The 19605-nt window shown below is 40.4% G+C and overlaps 1 protein-coding gene across 8 annotated transcripts in view; it reads left to right on the top strand.

The window, feature by feature from the left end:
- Window positions 1-19605, top strand: part of TMEM135 (transmembrane protein 135) — a 300801-nt gene that overhangs the window by 235964 nt on the left and 45232 nt on the right. For 5 of the 8 annotated variants that reach the window (XM_080687258.1, XM_080687259.1, XM_080687265.1 and 2 more), the window contains 2 exons: window positions 4537-4635; window positions 5428-5495. In XM_080687258.1, the coding sequence (XP_080543384.1) occupies window positions 4537-4635; window positions 5428-5495 (167 nt within the window). Of the gene's footprint in view, window positions 1-4536; window positions 4636-5427; window positions 5496-7220; window positions 10642-12371; window positions 15224-19605 lie in introns of those variants that run through there. The other 3 variants (XM_080687263.1, XM_080687260.1, XM_080687262.1) reach the window with 2 other exon arrangements.

Raw genomic sequence — 19605 nt, 5'->3', positions numbered from 1 at the left:
ATTATCATACTAGTAGCCCGGTGCATGAAATTCATCCATGGGGGAGGGGAGGGTTCCCTCAGCCCAGCCTGCACCCTCTCCAATTGGGGACCCCCTGAGGGATGTCCAATCACTGGTTTAGGCCTGATTCTATTAGCATATTACCCTTTTAGTAGTATAGATAGATTATATAGGATAGGGTTGCTTAAATGGGGGTGGGGGAAAAGCCTTTTTCATCAGGAGGAGATGCTCTTGGCAAACAAAAATACATAATCCCTATATCTGGACTGATAGCCAGCCATATGCACTATACTGCTAAACTGGTCATTAAAAAATTGAACTGCTTTATTACACCTTACACCAAACAGCTGTTGCCCTTAAAACCCCTCCTAAGCCCCCACCTTAGGTTCTGCCTTCACACTTCACCCAGAGTAGGTTCTGTTTATTTGGTTTCTATGCCAGTCAGCGTCAAAAGCTCCGCCTCCTAGGCAGCCATTGGCTCCTCACACTTCACCCAGATTTGGTTCTGATTGGTCGGTTTCTATGCCAGTCAGCGTCAAAAGCTCAGCCTCCTGGGCAGCCATTGACTGCTCACACTTCACCTAGATTTGGCTCTGATTGATCAGTTTCTATGCCAGTCAGCATCTCTGGGCCTATCAACGGGCCTGAACAGCAGCCCCAGTGGAGGCCCAAGAGAAAGAAAGGCACGGCTGCTGGCCAGGCCTGGAGCCAAAGAGACAAGAGCTGATCAACAGCTGCCATGGAGGCTACGGATCAGACCCTGCTTCTTTCTCCAGGTCTCTCTTCGGGCCTGATGTGCAGCCCCCTTGGCAGTCAGTGCTGGGTCGGGGCGCCCTCAGCAGCAGCAGTCAGTGCTGGGTCGCCACAGCAACCCAGCACTGACTTCCGGTCAGTCGAGCCTTTGATTGTTTTGGATGTTACGGACCCTGGGTTTTTATATATTAGGATATCCCATTAGAACTTACATTTTCATTGATTGTCTCACAAAAGTTGTTTTGTAATACTTTTATTTTAATCAGGATCCAAAGTCTCTTTTAGTTTATAATAGTTACCCACCCCTTCTTTTTTACCCTTGCCATTTATTTGTTGAAGATATAGGCAATTAGTCCTATGGAATTTTACTGACAGCATTCTCACTGGTTGTGTTAACATGCTTCTTTAACTCTGTATTTCCTGTAAACTATTTGATCTAGAGGCGTAAGCAAATTAAGTTTCAATTTTTTTGAGGGGGAGAGTGTTGTGTTGCAGGAATACTTCATAGTGACTGCGAATTCCTATTGCCTCACATTAGGAAGCACAAAAATGTCTGCTGCTTTTCCTTGTTGTGGTACTAAGATTGATCAGTGGACTCAGTGTTGATAGAGCCAGCATAAGGTTCCCCATTAGAGTTTACTTAATTATTATATCAGCCATTAATGATAATGACTAGGAATTATTTAAGTGAGGGTTGCAAAATGGTCATAATCTGATATTAATGTGTGTTTTTTCTGTATTTAATAGTGGGAATTTTTCTGAAAAAGAACTTTTCCTTTTTAACTGTTTGGTTACCCTGAAATAGTTTGTTCACAAAGCCATAATAAAATGCCTGATTACTTCTCTTTATTTACCAGTGTTCAGAATAAGTTAGTCCCTAGCATCCTGCAATGTTGACCCATGAGTTTTTATTTTCAAGTGTTATATGAAGTCATGGATTTTAACATATTTGATTTGTTTCAACTCATTGTAGTCATTGGTCTCAGATGCCCCTTATTTGGCTCTGAGAACCTCTTAAAGTTGACTTATGTTTCTTTTGGGCATAATACCAGTATCTGTGATAGCTTTCACACTTTGTGGTAAAACTAGATATTCCAGGTTCATCTGGGACATTTCCTGATTGATAGAATCAATCAGTCTTTTCTCCAATAGCCCTAATTTCTTTCAGTCGGAAATGTCATTCAGAGACTTCTGTGGAGTGCCAGAGACTTTTTGCTCCCAGCCTAGTCATTGTTTCTTGGCCTTTCCAGTAAACAGAGCTAGAGAATCCTTCCTCCATTTCCTACCCATCATCTTTCTTTTTAGAAAAGGAGAAAGTCTAAGAGCATATTGACATTTCCAGTCAAAGTTAAGATTATACATTTTATTTAACTTGTTTGATTTTTAAAATTTTTATTTCACTGAAAATTTGTATCCTTATGACATTTAGAGAACTTCACATTTGTTTTATGAGAGAGAGAGAGACAGAGAGAGAGACAAAGAGAGAGAGAGGTGTTTTCTCAGTGCAGTCCGTGCAATTGGAAGCCATTGGAGTGTTTAAAGCATGGAAATAACATAATTTAATTCACATTTTTAAGGAGAACGTTCTGGCTATTACATAGAAAATGGATTAGAGACAAGACTGGAAGCTGGGAAAATAAGACAGGAGATGCTGGTTTGTGTCAGGATAGTAGCAAAAGAAATTGAGAGAAGTACACAGATTTATCACGTTTAGGAAGTAGAGTTGACAAGTCTTGCTAATGGAGAGGAAAAGGGGAATGAGAGAGGAAAAATAACCCCTAGCTAGCAAAATATGTTCTTTGACACTGGGGGAATCCATTATTGACACCTAGTTTGTAAAAGGTGTGTTTTACAGCCGCTAACCTAAGTAGCTAGAGGTTTTTTAAGCCAAGCAATGGTATTGCTCTTTGTTCTCGTGTCAGCAGCCCATATTTGATCTTGGCCAAAGAAGCTGGTATATACAGTGTGCCTCTGAGAGCTCCTTCAACTATAGGAAATTAGCAATTTAAACTTACCAGGTCCTTTGTTGGATTTACTTACTATGGTGTAATAGGCGATCGTTTCCCTATGACTGGAGTTAATTTTATATTCAAGTGCTATAATGCTATATAATGAATATTAAATAAAAATCAGTTGTATAGGCAACTTTATTTATTTATTGAATATCTATTATGTTCCCATTGCTATGCTATGTGCTATTAAACATATAGAAATGTAGGATATGGTTCCCTTCCTTCAACTTAGAATCTAGTTAAATAGATGTGTTTTATCATATGAAATTAGGAACACAATTATTCCATATATCAAAAGATACCTGTTTCATATAACATTTCTATGATGCCATTTTACCACTTCTGAATTTCATTTTCATCACTGTGAATATACTGTAATGTGTCTGTACCTTGTAAATGTATTGTCATATTACTTTCAAAATAATGGTCAATGTTTATCTTGTTTCCTAAGTAGATCGATCTACTTAGGATTTTAAGTAGATTGTAATTCTTTGCACATATCTTGCATATTGAAGTTAATTGTATATTAAAATGCTGTATATTTAAATGAAAATTAAAATGCTTATTAAAATGAATATTAATTAAAAGTCAGCTATACAGATCACTTTTTTCATGGAAAAAATTATCTTATTTATTTTATGAACCACTCATATCTTCTTGAACATCCTTCCACCCTTTTATAACATCATTCTCTTTTAAACTAGTTTTACTTTATTATTCCCATGTTCTAGAAAACCAGTTTCCATGAATTATTCTATGTTCTTTCCATATAAGTTAACTGGCTGTTCCCCATATATATTGTGTACTTGCACCTGCTTGTTAGCCCTGCTTTTTCTCTCTTATTTAGTTGTTGATCCTATGCCTCTTATTAAAACTGGGGGCGTAGACTAGTACTAGTCCATGAACTGTTTCCAGTGATGACAGGATAAGTAGAGACATTGAAAGTCAGCAATTGGAACCTTTGTAGCCACTTGACAGAGTAATTGTCTTTTGAATATAATAGTGAAAATTCAATTCAATTTTGTGTGTTTTAAATTTATCTTTCTAGTAATTTGTTTTTGTTATAAAAATATCAAGTCATAACAACTGGACCTATTTTAAAGTTTTTGGTTTGTTTGTTTTTATGCAGATGGTTTGAGAAGCACTACTCAAATGTAGTCATTTCTGAAATTCTTCATGGTCCTAGACCTAGACAGACTAGTTGCTTTCTCCTCTGGGGAGCCAAAATGTATTTATTTATTATTAATTTATATACACAGACATACATCTAATGAGGCTATGTGATATCTATATATACCTGTGTAGCTATCTTACAGCCTTCAGTAGAGTACATTAATAATTTCTGTTACGCACTAACCATTTTGTTCATTTTCAGACCCTAGCTCCTAGCATAGTGTCCAGCATATAGTTAAATGAACACCATTAAATATTTAATGCATGAATGAATAGATATAACAGGGAGTGGAGGACCTGAGCATTTTGCAAAAGCATTGAAGAGTAAATGATATAAAAGAGGTAGAAGTAAAGTTCCATTGAATTTTACAGAAAAGTATTATTATTGGTACCTGGGGTTTGGGGTAAGAAAATGAGGGCATGGGGGGAAAGGCTAACACTCAATGCTGTTGTGGAAGATGATTTGAGCCTAGAAAGAATTGTTAGGATTTTGAAAAGTTAGAAAAAGACTTAGATAGGGAGCATAATTCTCAACTACATTGTTAATGCTATTTAAAGTTGTTTTCTTTATAAGTCTTGCATTATGCTTGTTTTGCAGACAATGTATTTCAAAGGCATTGAAGCAGGCAAAGTTCCCTATTTCCCCCATGCAGATACTATCATCTATTCCATCTCTACAGCAATTTGCTTCCAGGCAGTAAGTATAGCTTTTTGAAATGAGAAATAGAATTATTTCTCTTTTTAATGTGCATTGAACCAATGGGGGGAAAATAAAGGCCTAGGAACATTTTTATTTATTACATTTTATGCTTTTTTTTGTTTTTTAGCAAGATAGCTTGCAAGTTTCAAATCATTAACGTATTAACTTAATGGGCCAGTTCCTGTTTAGGAGCACAACAATTTTTAGGTTTAAATAGAGTGCAATTTTTATAGGTAAATTATTACTTTAGTACCTTGGCTAGAATGGCCCAATTTAATTATACTTCTTTTAGAAAAAAGATACTATAGTCATAAGTAAGAATAATTGCATTTCTACAATATTATTTAGGCAGTGAGGAGAAGGGTAAAAATCTTGCTTAATAGAGGCATTGTTCAATCTCTTTAAATCCTGTAATCATCATTATTGATGTTAATGGTTTTAGGGCTGTTGGAAAATTTTGGGGACAGCTTTTATTTACACTTTCGCAAAGAATTGCTGCCATCGCAATAAACTTATAACTAGTGAAGTGCCAGCTACCTAATGGGTATTCAGTAAATGCTTCCTGATAATACTGAATTAACTCAATGATTATTTCCCAAGCAATATTCACAAAGACTCTTGATAGTTATCAACTTAAACATAAATACATGTTTTTTATTATGGTTATCACTGTCATTTTTAAAACACAATGAGCAATAAAAATAGCGGTAAACTACTCTGTTGCCTAAGACTGCTGATAATCTTTGCCATTTACTAAAGGAAGTCTCATACTGAATACTCTAATCTTAGGCCGTCATGGAAGTTCAGAATCTGCGACCATCTTACTGGAAGTTCCTTTTAAGGCTCACCAAGGGCAGGTAAGTGACTGAGATGTTTTAACTGGTCATAGAAACAAAGTAAGATTTTTTTTTTTTTTTTCATAAGAAAGGTCTTGAATCTTTTGGTCTCTTTGCAGGAATATTCTTTTATTCATAAAGTAGGATATCTAGATATAAATAAAATATGACCAGCTTAATAAGAATAACAAGGGGCATTCTTTTAATGAACGTTATTTTGATTACTTTTCCCCTATATTACTTTAGATATTTTAAGTGTTGTAGATTAATATCATGTTGATTTGCAAGTTAGTTGCTACATAGCATACTTAAGTCTCACTTTTAAAATGTCTGATCTCTTCTTTTTGATTAAAAATATTAAACATCTTCATAAGAAATCATGCCTAAACAATGAACTGATTTCTATTTTGGAAAGACAATGGTATTCTTTTCCCTAATATTGTAACCATGCTGTCCTTTATCTTTATTATCTTATTCTTTATTGCCTTTGTAAGCATTTCCTTATCTTAATCTAATTCTTTGGGAGGCAGCTTGACCTCCTAGAAAGGCCATGGGCGTTGGAGTCGGATAGGCCTACGTTTGTCAGCTCTGATACCCTTTAGCTGGTGGGGAAGTTGTTTACCCTCATGAGCCTCAGTTTTTTTCTTTCTACCATGAAACAATAATACATACTTTGTAAGGCTGCAGGAAAATCGAGATGTTGATAATAGCACTTAGCACTTAATAGATACTCAGTAAATTGTTGCTGCTATTAATATTACCACAGTAATATTATAATAATAGTAATATTATTACTATTAGTAGTAATAATAGCAAACAATTATATAGTGCTTATTATGTTCCAGATATGGTTTTAAGATACACACATATATACACATACAACTTCCATATCCATACATGTGTGTTTCATCCTTAAAATAACTATGACGTAGGTACTAAAAACACCCCGATTTTACATATCTGAGATGCACAGAGATGTTAATAGCTTTCCAGAGTCACACAGCTAGTAAACGACGGACCTGTGATATGAGCCCAGCAGTCTGGCTTGAGACTTCCTTTTAGGTTAGAATAATGATGCTGGCTAATGACTTGAAGTGAATTTCACTTCTGTCTTCTCCAGAAGGAAGTGCTGTGGACAGACCCGGAGACACAGTCCTTCCTGCACAGCAGCTAAATCTGTGTCTTTTAAAAACTTTGTATCTCTTAGGTTAGGTGACGGATAAAATGAGGGTGTGCTTTAACTCTGTTGAACCTATTAGAATTTTGAAAACCTGTGTGCTGTTTATCTTATAATTATTAAATATTTGCTCATTTGGATGTGTTTCTGTTGGTTGTGAGACATTAAAATCACTTATGAGAGAAATTACATTTAATATTTTTGCCTCGGTAAATGTTAGCCCATTCGTTGTTTATTTAGTTTCTTGTGATTTCATCCATCAGAAAAATGGTCAGGAATGTATTTTTCTGTTTGACATTATCTATTAGAAAGGGTTTGAAAGAATGATGGTAATCTCTGGGGTTTCCGGCCTGGGGATTAGTATCTCCTTAAAGAAAATACGGACAGTATTTGAGATATTGCTTGTTGACACGGACAGTGCACCTTGAGGAAGAGTATCAGAGAGTCTGCCAGTGAGTCTTTTGCCATGTCAGCCTTTTCTCTTTTTTCATCTCATAAGTCAGGTAGAGTGAATCATCTCATTTTATAAACTCATTAAATACTTCTTTACTGTGTCCTCTGTTTTACAGATTTGCTGTCATGAACCGAAAAGTCCTTGATGTTTTTGGTACTGGTGCATCTAAACACTTTCAGGATTTTATCCCTAGGTTGGATCCAAGATACACGACTGTAACACCAGAGTTGCCCATCGAGTTTTCTTGAAGATGGCTGTAATTTATTAATGTGTCTTAACGTTCCATTATTTTATCCTGAAGAGTTAATTATGTTGAACAAAAAGAAGGGGGCCCGAGCTTGAATTTCAGTGTTATTTCAATGAGAGATGCTCTTTGTTTGTTTGTTTTTCTTACCAATCAGAAATACAGAAGCTTTTTAGGAAGGTGTTGCTTAATAATTAAGCTCCCTCTGTAGCCAGAATCTGATTTTAGATCACTGTAGTGGTTGACATTATGATATATTATTGATTAAATTATGTCAACAAGCAATATTAAATAATCTATGTAAAAAATAAGATATACTTAAAATTACTTTAAACGATGATTTTAGTTCATTCCAGTATAATTCTTGGTTAAAACTGAGAATATTTCTACATTTTAGGATACAAGGCTCATGGGTACATGGATTTGGTCTGTATGTTTTTGGGACTTTTGAATTGGTAACTTGAGTAGTGAAATGTTATGGGTATGAAGTGACTCTTCACAGACAATGCTGCTTTAGTGTAGAGCGATTTAAGTGGCCATTCTTACTTCAGGGATTCAGAGGCGGGTCTCTTACTGTCTGGGTAAATGCCGTGCATCCACACTCTTCTTCCACGGCTCCCTCATCTCTCTCCAGGGTCAGCCGGGCTGTTTTGCAGCCCAGGGAACCTATGTGCTGATGGCAGGTTAGGTACAAGTGGAAATTGACATAACTGATAAAATTGAAATGTATAGTTTAATCTTTTGCAGAAGCATTACACTTGAATATTTAAAAGCAAATGAAGTTACTTTGAAACCTTCTGTAGGTTTGTTATGTTTGCTTTCATTTATAAGGACTGCATTTCTCATAGCTAAATCTGTATGCCATTATCAACTTAGAAGGGATCAACATTCTATGAAACAAAAATAGTTTGGTCAGGTTTGGCAGTTTTGTTTCCTCTCGGCTCTTTCACCGACACAGTGGATGTTTTACAACTAAAAAGTGTAAAAATCCAGTGGTTGTTCAAGAGTTCACTATGTCACTAATGGCATTCAGGTTCTCTAGCCTCTTCAAAAGACCATTGTCACCATTTTTACTCCTATTAGAATAAAGAAGTGACAGAATCCGTCACTGCTGATTATGAGTTAGTTCAAGACAGATGTGATTGAAAAACCATCACTCTTAGCGTTTTTCAGGGAAAAGTTATACTTTTTTAAAGTAATCAGAGGCTTAAGTGGTTGTGATGTCTACAGTTAATATAGGGGTGATGGTATATTTTTAAATATAATTTTGTTGCCAAAAAGTTTTAAGCCATTGTAAGTTAATTATGCAGTGGAACTTGTGTTGCAACAAGAATTATAACCCAGACTTTAAAAATGCTTAATCCTCCATATTCAATTTCATCAAGCCTTGTACACTTCTGTTTACATGTAATCCTACCCTTGGTTGTTATGGAAAATTGAAACCCAACAACAAGACAGACTCTGGTGCCATGGTAACAGAGAGCGACTCTTTAATTTGGGCAACATTTTGCATTGTGGTTAACTTTTCAGAATTGATTTGTCTCTTAGGCAGTACTGTTTAAAAGATCATTTTGGTTTCAGACTTCAAAATTAATAAATTAAGTTCTAAGTTTTTATTCACTGGAATCAAAATGGTGATTAGTACTGGGTTTACTTGTAAAATGGAGCATGACAGCAGTGAAAAAGCTCTGCTGCCGGTACCTCATTTTCTCCATTTAGAAACTGTTTATAACATCTTCCCACTGGTTCAAAGAAAAGACATTTTCATCCATAAGTTGTTTTTATTGACATTAAAAGGCAATGATATTGGAAGACAAATTCCACTGAAATATGATGGGGTTGGTGAAATTTTACTGATTTAAAAGGTGCATTTCTATGATTTACTTTATTTTTTTTTTACACATGACAGTCATCTTTTATTTTATATAAAATGTGAAATGAAATAACCATCATGAAGCATAATACAATAGTGAATGTACAGCTTGAATGATTACTTAACTGATTTGCACTGGTGAATAGAGAAGGCGGGTTTGACTTGCTTGGGACCGACTGCAAAGTGGAGTTGTTTGAGCAAACACAAAGAAAGTATATTTGCGTTCCTGATGACAATCAAAATCTCTCTCTACCTCTAACTAATCAGGTATTGACTGACAACTTGGCATCATAAATAAAGTCAAATATATGTCTCCATTCCAAAATATGTTTTTAGTCCATTTATACGCTGAAGAAATTTTGCGTATGGTAACTTCCCACCAGAACAGATTGTATTAAACATTAATATGCTCCCTTAAATTTCTTACATCTTTATGTCAATTGAAAAACAGTGCATTGGAGTAATTAGTGGTGTTATGGTTGTTTCATTGCCATTTCCTATATTAATAAAATCCTAGAGTTAGTACCAGCCAAATACCAACTGAACTTATAACAGATTGTCTCCAATCTGTTGGATTCCTACCAGTTTTTCATCAGAGAGTTTAAGTCCATTTTATTACTCATTTCTGCAATAAAACCTTTGGTTCAGTTATGTTTTTTATAAATCCCATGTTTACTTCTATAATTTTTTTCTTGATCTCTAACTATTGTCAGTCAGCTGATACCGAGTTTATTTTTTGCCTTCATTTGTTGTTTAGTCGGTTGTTATTAATTTAAAATTTTATTCTTTGGTCTCAGATTTTACAATTTACTTTTTTCTAGAATGAACATGTCTTTTGTGATGAAACCCAAATTGGTTCATTGTCACGCAGTGTTTTCTTGATGGGCTTGTGTATCGTCTCCTTATGGATTGTGTCTAGGCTAACATTTGATTTAGTTGTTAATGCTGACAAAATTCCTTCTGCGTGTATTTTACCACATCCCTGAGTTTCTGAGCCCTTTGCCAATGCATAGTTAATGAGAATCAGTTTCCCTGGCCCTCGGGGAGCTTCATTGCTTGCTGACGTGGCATCCTCCCGTGGTGGCGTCCTCCAGGCAGGGCAGAGGGCACGCGCCCCCAGGGAGCAGTGCCCCGTGTTCTTGCTGCCTTTGAATCCGAGAAGCCACCAAGTTCAGAGTCCTTGAACGCTCCCTGTGATTTATTTCCATTTGTATAAGTAAAAAGTAGTTTGACAGGGCAACGAAATCATACTTACATGGATGGTGTTTTGTTCCATGAAGGCAAAAGTGTTCAATTCCTGAACTGTGACCTTGCTAAGATACCTGATGAACTTTATCTCCCCCAGCACCTTGAACTGCTACTGACTGTCTCCTCCATATTCATTTTCAGATAGAGAATTTTAACTGAAAATGAGTGACCAAGAAAAAACAAACAATGAAAATAGAAGAAATGAATATTGTTTATATACATATGTATTAACTTCAGAGGGGAAGGGAGAGGGAGAGAGTGATAGAAGCATCAATGATGAGAGAGAATCATTGATTGGCTGCTTCCTGTATGCCCCCTACTGGGGATCAAACCAGAAACCCGGGCATGTGCCCTGACTGGGAATCAAACTGGAACCTCCTGGCTCAACCACTGAGCCACACCTGCTAGGCGAAATGGATTTTTTTTTTTTTTTTTTTTTGTAGGACTGGGCAGAAACCGAGAAGTAAGTAGGGTTAGCTTAATTGTGGATGCCAGGAGCCTGTTGGTATAGTTACCTCAGCCCTGTGCCTTCCTCTTCGTAGCCTTGTCCTGTTGATGCCTTAGCTAGCTTTGCAAATCCTTCTTGTGGAATTAGCAAGGAAAGGGGTGTCAGGGACTGAGGTGACGGGCTTGGATATTGGGGCCCTGTGGTACTTCCCTCAGCTAGCATACGGGGACCTCCGGGTGGAGGCTGTGTTTCTGTTTCAATCTATGCTCTCAGGCGACTGTAATAGCTCTACAGCGTGAAAAGGGTAACGACAGAGAAATGTGACTGACAATGGCGGGTGACCTCTGGAAGCGGAGGGGCAGGAGCTTGGCCATGATGTGGCGTGTGTCCGCAGGCTGCCGCATGGGGAATCGGAGTGTGTGCTGTTCACACTGAGAGAGAAGCAAGTGGCTTTTATTGGAGGAAAGAATTAATATCTGGTAACCGTTGTCTTGCTCTCTGGTGTGGCAGCTCTCTCCTCCACCCCTGTGCCCCAGCTCGCTCCTCCCCTCTTTCCCGGCCTTGGAATCTTTATGTCTGACCACTTTCTGCCCTTCCGCACTCCTCATCCCGCTTCTTCATGCCTTTCTTCTGTGGGCTGCTGTGACAGCCTGCAGCTATGCGTCCTGAAGGAGCGCGCTCTATCGCTCCCTTCCGTGACAGCTGGTGTGTGTGTGCGCGCGCGCGCGCGGGTGGGTTGGGGGAGGGGGCTCTGAAGGAAACATCTCCACGTTCAGAGACTTTTGATGTAACTGTGCATTTCTTAGGCAGGAAGGGATGGAGGATAACTGCAGATTATGCATACAGACATAGAAGGATGTTCATCTGTATGCGGGCCCTTTAAATCCAGGACAGTCAGTCTCTTCTCAGCAGCCCCATAGCATCACCTGACTCTTGCTGTGGTTATAGGGAAGGGACAGAACTCCTTTGCTATTTCTTACTGCTTTCTCCATTATTTTCCCTAAGTGAAATTATATATTGGACTTTATCCTTGCAAACCTGAGAATCCCAGTAATAACACTCTATCTATCTAGTCCACAGCAGCAGCATCAGGCCAGGTGCAGTTTGTACTTTTTCCAGCACACAAGCCGCTGAGTTTGCCTGTTTGTTTTGTTGTTGTTGTTCAGTCTGTTGCCCACCGCTACCTTCTCCCTCCAGAGCCTAGCATTCTAGTTTTATCAGAAACCCCCAGGCTGTGGGCAGTAGGTAGTTCCCTGCCAGCCTCAGCATCTCCAGGGTGAGGAGGTCCAGGCTTGCACAGGGGGCCTGTGGACCTGTATTGGCTGAGGTCACCCAGCAGTATTACTTTCCTCTGCCCCTGAATTTTGACCAGGCAATTTCTGAACCCCATTTCCTCAATGCCTGTTAAACTTCACAGTCATCAATCAATCCCTTAAGTGTATTTTCTTTTCAGATTATTTGGTGCACAAGAGGACCTTGTGGCTACAGAGAGGGATTGGCACCAACAGTCTAAAAAGGTTTAAAGCATGAAGTAATCCTGTTGTTGGTCATTATGGGATGGGGTGCCAAAAGGGATGGGTGAAGAGATACAATAAACACATTTTCAAGTCTCGCCTCTTCCCCTCTGTGTCTTTCCTTACCTTCCCAAGCCCGTGCTTTTCTACCACATCTTTTCCACTTATTTCTGCAGTTAGAGAAGTACTTATAGGGTGGGGAAAAGTAGGTTTCCAATTATTCCTATGGAAAATAATACCACGATAGGAATAATACAAGAATAACCTCAGTGTTCCATGTACTCACAACTGTAAACCTACTTTTGCCCCACTCTGTATTTTCTCGTTTGCTTCAGGAGAACTGGAGGGGCGACATTGGCTGACACTTGATCAGGGAAGAGCCTGCAGGAATGTTGTTGAGTCTATAGAAAAAGAGGTCGCTTCTCTTCTCCTCTTCCCTCAGAAATGAGCCTGAGGGATTCATTCAGAGTAGGAGTATTTGGAGCCGTGTCCCCGTGACATGTGTGACAGGTGTATGCTATCAGACTTGGCGTGCTAAAGAGACAGTCTGTGAAGGGGGAGAAAAGGGATCCTCCCCGGCATTAAGAAAGCAGGGGCCATGTCTGCAGCCTTGTTACAAATAGAAACCTGCCTGGAGGCCAGTGGTCAAGTGGAGGTATTGACTACTCAGGGGCTTGGCTTTGTCAGAGGAGTCGGTGTTGGTGGCATGAATGGTTGGAAGGCCTTATGATGCTTAAGAAAAGACAGCAGTTATTTCCTCCCTAAGTTAGAAATGTACTGAATGTGTTAAGAGAGGTTTTATATGAATAAAGTTTTTAATCATCCTTTTGAAATTTAATTTGTAATGTAGGTGAACTCTGTCCTTGCAAACATGAAAACTACAAATTTCTTCAAAACTACAGGAATTCAGTCGCATCTAGGTCTGAGCCTGCAGTTTTTGAGAGCCTGTGGTTCTCAGGGATATAGTAAGGTTCTCTTAAATCCTAGGAGGTCAGGATAAATAAATGTAAAAACTGGAGGGATGATTGAATCATCGGCATTTTTTTTTTCCTCGCTAGAACTCTTCTGGTAACTTGGATTAACATTCAAAAAATGGGAATGCAGTCGGTTATTAATTGCCCAACTACTGGCTGTTTAATCCTCTTCCTTGCTGATCAAGCACTGATTTTGTTTAAAGCAGCAAGTTGCTGAGCCCCAGGGGAGGGATTATATTTTTTCTAGGCCTTTCATGTCACGTCTTTCTTCTTGTCCAGATATGTTTCCAACCTTTCCTCTGACAATGGTCACAAGACCCATTTTGGGCCTATAAGGTGGAATGGAAAATCGGGGAACTCTTGGAAAATTCTTTCTTCCTTGATTAAAACACTTGATTTCTTGTTCAGAACACCAGTTAATGGGATCTGGATCTGTGGCTACAATCTTGCAAATATGAGGTGAAAAATACAAAGATGAAAAACCACCATGTCAAAGATGTCAGATCAGAAAAATGGAGGGAGCTTGCCTCCCAGATGATATTCTTGAGCCAGTAACCACATACCTCAGAGCCTTTAGAGAACACAAACCTCCATAGCTCAAGACTGTATTAGTAAAGGATTCTTTCAGCTATAAACATTTCTAATTGACACATTCCAATCCTACGGAGATCAGGCCTCAGATTCATTTCCCAGGGTATGCCTCCCTCCCTTGACCTGAAAGCTCCCTTTTCCTTCCCTCCCCTATGTTGTATGTATCCTAAAATATTCAGCATCTCCTCTTCGAAGGTTCTGCTGATCTTTTATCTCTGTCTTCCTGAAGCAGTTTGCTAGTACACCCCCTGCCCCCCAGCCACAAAACACATTCCAGTTGATTTTGATTAGCTGCGTACTCTCCTGTTGCTTCTTCAGATTGTGGTATATATTTGAAGAGCAAAGACCACAGCTTATCCTCCACCTTTCTGCCTAAATCGGGTTTGGGGAGGGTTATGGTGGGAGATGGTAGTCTCAGCAACTGCCTGTTGAATACATGCTAGCTCGGTGGCATCTGCAGACTGAAAGTCTGTCCTTAGCCCTCTCCATAAAAGTCTGGAAGATATTATCCTTACAAATGATTTTGTAAATACTCCGGGAAATTGGCTTCTACTGCCACTCCAGCAGCTAAGCCAGTTTGGCTCCAGGTCTTCGAGAAATGATTTGTCATCTGTTTCATTTGTTTGCATTTTCCTGACACAGCTGGAATTCTGGATTGTTCCCCACTTAAAAACTGCCAAATCCAAACCAGAAGTAGACAGGCAGGACACAAGCTCTGCCTTCCCACTCGTTTTCACAGGGTGAAAGTCGCAGGCAGTTTTCCTAGGGTTACCCTTTGTGTATGCTTTTTTCAATAGCACATTAGGATTATTTTTTTCCTGTAACAGAGAGGATCTTAAGATACTTCAAAGGGAAAGGCTTGGGATCATTCTTATCAATAGAGGCAGGTCCCTTACAAATAGCTTCTTGTCATACTTTTAGGGGGAAAAGAAGGAAACAACATGTATGAGGTGCCTTTGACATATAACAAATTGCTTACATCACATTCAGGCCTCAACAACCTATGAGGTGGATGTTATTAGTGCTGTTGTACCGATGGGAGAACTGGGAATCAGAGAGGCTGGTGCTTTGCCCGAGTTGGCAGTACTGGAATTTGAGCTCACATCTCTAAGAGTTGAATGTTCGTTTGTTTTTCTCCCCTCAGAACATAACTGTACCTCTTCAGAAGTGGCATCTTCACTCCCCTTCCGTAAAAGTGATCATATAACATTGTAATAAAAATCTTCCCTTCGAAATGGTTTTGACATTTACTCTGACCTCAGATAGAAAAACAGAAACTGGAATAATCTTCTCACTTGAAAAAAATTAAAAGAATTCCTGATAAGATATATAAAACAACAGTTTTAAGACACTAGACATCAAGCACTGCAGGGCAGTGGGCTCGGAGAGAAGAAAAGCAAATGGGTTGAGTCCTGTGCTTGCCCCAGATGATTGCAGCTCCGGGAGAGAGCACCACAGCAGAGCCCAGAGGTCTCCCTGAGCTGAGGAAACAGACCTGGGGTCCAGAGAGGCCAAAGTGGGTGAAGCTCAGAGGGCGGAGTACAGGAGAGGAGTGTGCTGCACAGAGGAAAGCGGAGGGATCTGAAGAGGGTCCCCTGTGGGACTGTATGCAGGGGAGGAGACTGCTGAGGCTGCAGAAGGAACCACCATAGGAGTTCACAAAAAGCAACACCTAGTTTGTGTTCCTGCTAGCCAGAGTAGAAAACTCTGTAATTCAGAGGGCTCTGGATAGAAGAGTCTGACATGTTTTGCTTCAGTAGGAGAGCAAAGTTAGCCATGATCTAAAGGCTCAAAAGTATCAAACCGTTTATAAGTAACCATCTCCTAGGACAAAGTATAAGAATATAGGGATACAGGTATGTTAAATATGCAACAAGGTAAAATTCAAAACGATTGGCATCTAATAAAAAATGGCCAGGCATGCGAAAAGTCAGAAAATAAAACCACTAAGAGAAGGGGGGGGGGTTGGGGAGAAGAAAAGGAAACAGACCTAGAAATGACACAAATAATACAATTATTGTTTGTACAAAAGGGTATTGTAACTACATGCCATGTAGTCAAGAAGTAGAAATGAGATTGAGCATGTTAAGTAGAGGCACAGAAGATATAAAAAGGATGAGAAAATAACATGAAAGAGATGAAAAATACACCGGGTGGAATTAACAATGAGTAGAAAGCAAAAGAAAAGGTTACAGAAATTGAAGAGTTATCAGCAAAAATTACTCCAAACTATTTGAGTGAAACATGACAAGCAGTGGTCAAAGCTCCCATAAACAGGGCCACTTCAGGCAGCCTGGTAAACAGAGGAGAGGATGTGGGTGTGAGAAAGGAAAAGGTATGGAAAATGTTTTTATTTTGTGTTTTCGTTGTCCTTCAAGTCATTTGAAGACATAATGTCCAACATTTTAAAAAAATTGATGAAAACTATAAATCCACAGATCCAAGAAGCTTAATGAATTCAAGGACAAGAAACATGAAGACAGTTGCACCAAGCCACATCTTAAGTTAGTTTAAACCAGTAATAAAAAAAAGTGGCATGGGGAGGGGCAGTGCATGTTACATACAGGGAAGGAGCTTAGATAAAAATGGCAGGAAACTTCTCATCGGGAACAGTGGAAACTGCAACACTGTGGAACAACATCCTATCTAACAAAAGAGTAATATGCAAATTAACCACTCCGCTACACCCACGAAGCCATGCCCATCAGCCAATCAGGAGCAAATATGCAAATAAACCCAACCAAGATGGCTACGGCCAGAGAGCAGGAAGGAGGCTTGGGTTTCCCCGGCAATAGAGGAAGCCAAGCTGTCCGAACAACCTGGCCGGCCTAGGCCTCCACTCAAGGCTACAAAGTTTCAGTGATAGAAGATACATAAATCCAAACAGAAATGGCGGCAGCCAGGGAGCTAGAAAGAGCAGGCGGCTAGGGTTGCCCCCGACGATGGAGGAAGCCAAGCTTTCCGCACACCCTGGCCGGCCCAGGCCTCCGCTTAAGGCCACAAAGTTTCAATTATAGAAGATACATAAATCCCAACAGAAATGGCTGCCGCCACAGAGCAGAGCAGAAGGCTTGGCTCCGCTCCAGGCTACAAAGTTTCAATTGTAGAAGATAAATAAACCCCAGATACCAGGGCCTCCACTTGGGTCGCCAGGGGGCGTGGCCTGCCTGCAAACCACCACAGGCCCCTCGCCCAGGCCACCCCACACCCCAAGGGAACTCCCACCCTGATCCGGGACACCCTTCAGGGCAAACCAGCTGGCCCCCACCTGTGCACCAGGCCTCTATCCTATCTAATAAAAGAGTAATATGCAGATTGACCATCACTCCAACACACAAGATGGCTGCCCCCATGTGGTCAAAGATCCTGCCCCCATGTGGACACAAGATGGCCACCACAAGATGGCCAGCAAGGGAGGGCAGTTGGGAGGGACCAGGTCTGCAAGGGAGGGCAGTTGGGGGCGATCAAGCCTGCAGGGAAAGGCAGTTAGGAGGGACTCAGGCCTGCAGGGGAGGGCAGTTAGGGGTGACCGGGCCTGCAGGGGAGGGAAGTTAGGGGTTACCAGGCCTGCAGGGGAGGCCAGTTAGGGGCAATTAGTCTGGCAGGGGAGCAGTTAGGCATCAATCAGGCTGGCAGGGGCGTGGTTAGTGGGTGATCAGGCTGGCAGGCAGAAGCAGTTAGGGGCAGTCAGGAAGGCAGGCAGGCGAGCAGTTGGGAGCCAGCAGTCCTGGATTGTGAGAGGGATGTCTGACTGCCCGTTTCGGGCCTAAACGGGCAGTCGGACATCCCTCGAGGGGGTCCCAGATTGGAGAGGGTGCAGGCTGGGCTGAGGGACACCCCCCCCCCCCGTGCATGAATTTTGTGCACCGGGCCTCTAGTCTTTAACGATAGGAGGAACAAAACTGAACCTGCCACCTAGATCCCTGTGTTCAGTGAAGATACCTTTCAAACAAAGAGGCCAAATGCTTTTTCAAATACCTAAAAGCTGAACGACTATCATGGCGGACCTGTATTATAAGAAGTGTTTTTAAAAGTCTTTCAAACATATATAAAATAACTAGAGTCCCGGTGCACGAAATTCGTGCAGGGCGGGGAGGGGGGTGGGTGTCCCTCAGCCCAGCCCAGGGGTGTCCACTGGGATCGGGCCTAAATGGGCAGTCGGACATCCCTCTCATAATCCAGGACTCCTGGCTCCCAACTGCCCTCCCCTGCAGGCCTGATCCCCTTGCCCTCCCCTGCTGGCCTGGTCCCCCCAACTGCCCTTCCCTGCAGGGCTGGGTCCCTCCACCCAACTGTCCTCCCCTGCAGGCCTGGTCCCCCCCAACTGCCTTGCCCTGCCGGCCCGGTCACCCCTAACTGCCCTCCCTGCTTGCCTGATTGCCCACAACTGCCCTCCCCTGCTGGCCTGGTCTCCCCCAACTGCCCTCCTCTGCCAGCCTGGTCACCCCCAACTGCCCTTCTCTGCTGGCCTGGTCACCCCTAACTTCCCACAACTGCCCTCCTCTGCAGGCCATCTTGTGTCCACATGGGGGCAGCCATCTTTGACCGCATGGGGGTGGCCATCTTGTGTCTTGGTGTGATGGTCAATTTGCATATTACTCTTTTATTAGATAGGATGCCATGTGGAAATATAGTAAATATATGGATAAATATGAAAACTTTTATATTGTTATTTTAAAATTTCTTTGAAAGATAATTGACTACTGAAAGCAAAAATAGTAATTTATTGTGGAGTTTATAACACATGTCAGAGTAAAACATAACTACACAGTTTAGGAAGGGGAAATGGAGGTATAGTATGTTAATAGTCTTAGACTATACATGAAGTGGTATAATATTACTTGAAGGAAAATGGCAATAAGTTAAAAGATGTATAGTATAGCTCTAAGGTAACTCCCCCCCCCCGCCCCCCCGCCAAAGAAGTGTTATAGCTAATAAGCCAACAACAAGAACAAAAATACAATGGAATTAAGTATTCAGTTAATCTGAGCAAAAGAAGAAAAAGGTGGGGAGTGGGAACAAAGGTAAAACATAAAATAAATAGCAAGATAATAGATTTACTGGTAAGCCCCAACTATATCAATAATCACGTTGATTGTAAATGGTGTAAACACTCAATAAAAAGGGAGAGATTGTCACATTGAGTAAAAAGGGCAAGGCTCAACTATAGGCTGCCCACTCAAACCCACTTTAAGTATAAAGAACTAGGTTTAAAATAAAAATATAGAGAAAATATATCATGGTAACAATAATTTAAAGAAAGCATATGAACTGAAGTAATAGTAAACAGTTCGATTTCAGAACTTGAGAATATTACCAAGATTAGGATTAGCATGGTTGTTTATAATGATAAAGGGTCAGTTTAACAAGAGGAAATTACAATCATAAATGTTTATGTGCATATTTCTCAATATGTGAGGAAAAGACTGATAAACTACATAGAGAAAAATAACCAACCCACACATATAGTTGCATGTTTCAACACCTTCAATAATTGATAAAATATGTAGACAGAAAATCAGTATTTTGAAGAATTGAAAGCCACTATCAGCCATCTTGACCTACTTGGCCTTTAGACAGCACACCACCTAGCAGCACAATGCACATT

The sequence above is a fragment of the Plecotus auritus genome (genome assembly GCF_963455305.1).
Source record: "Plecotus auritus genome assembly, chromosome: 9".
NCBI classification, from domain to species: domain Eukaryota; kingdom Metazoa; phylum Chordata; class Mammalia; order Chiroptera; family Vespertilionidae; genus Plecotus; species Plecotus auritus.
Note: the sequence above shows the minus strand (reverse complement) of the source record. Positions and strands in the feature narration are given on the sequence as shown.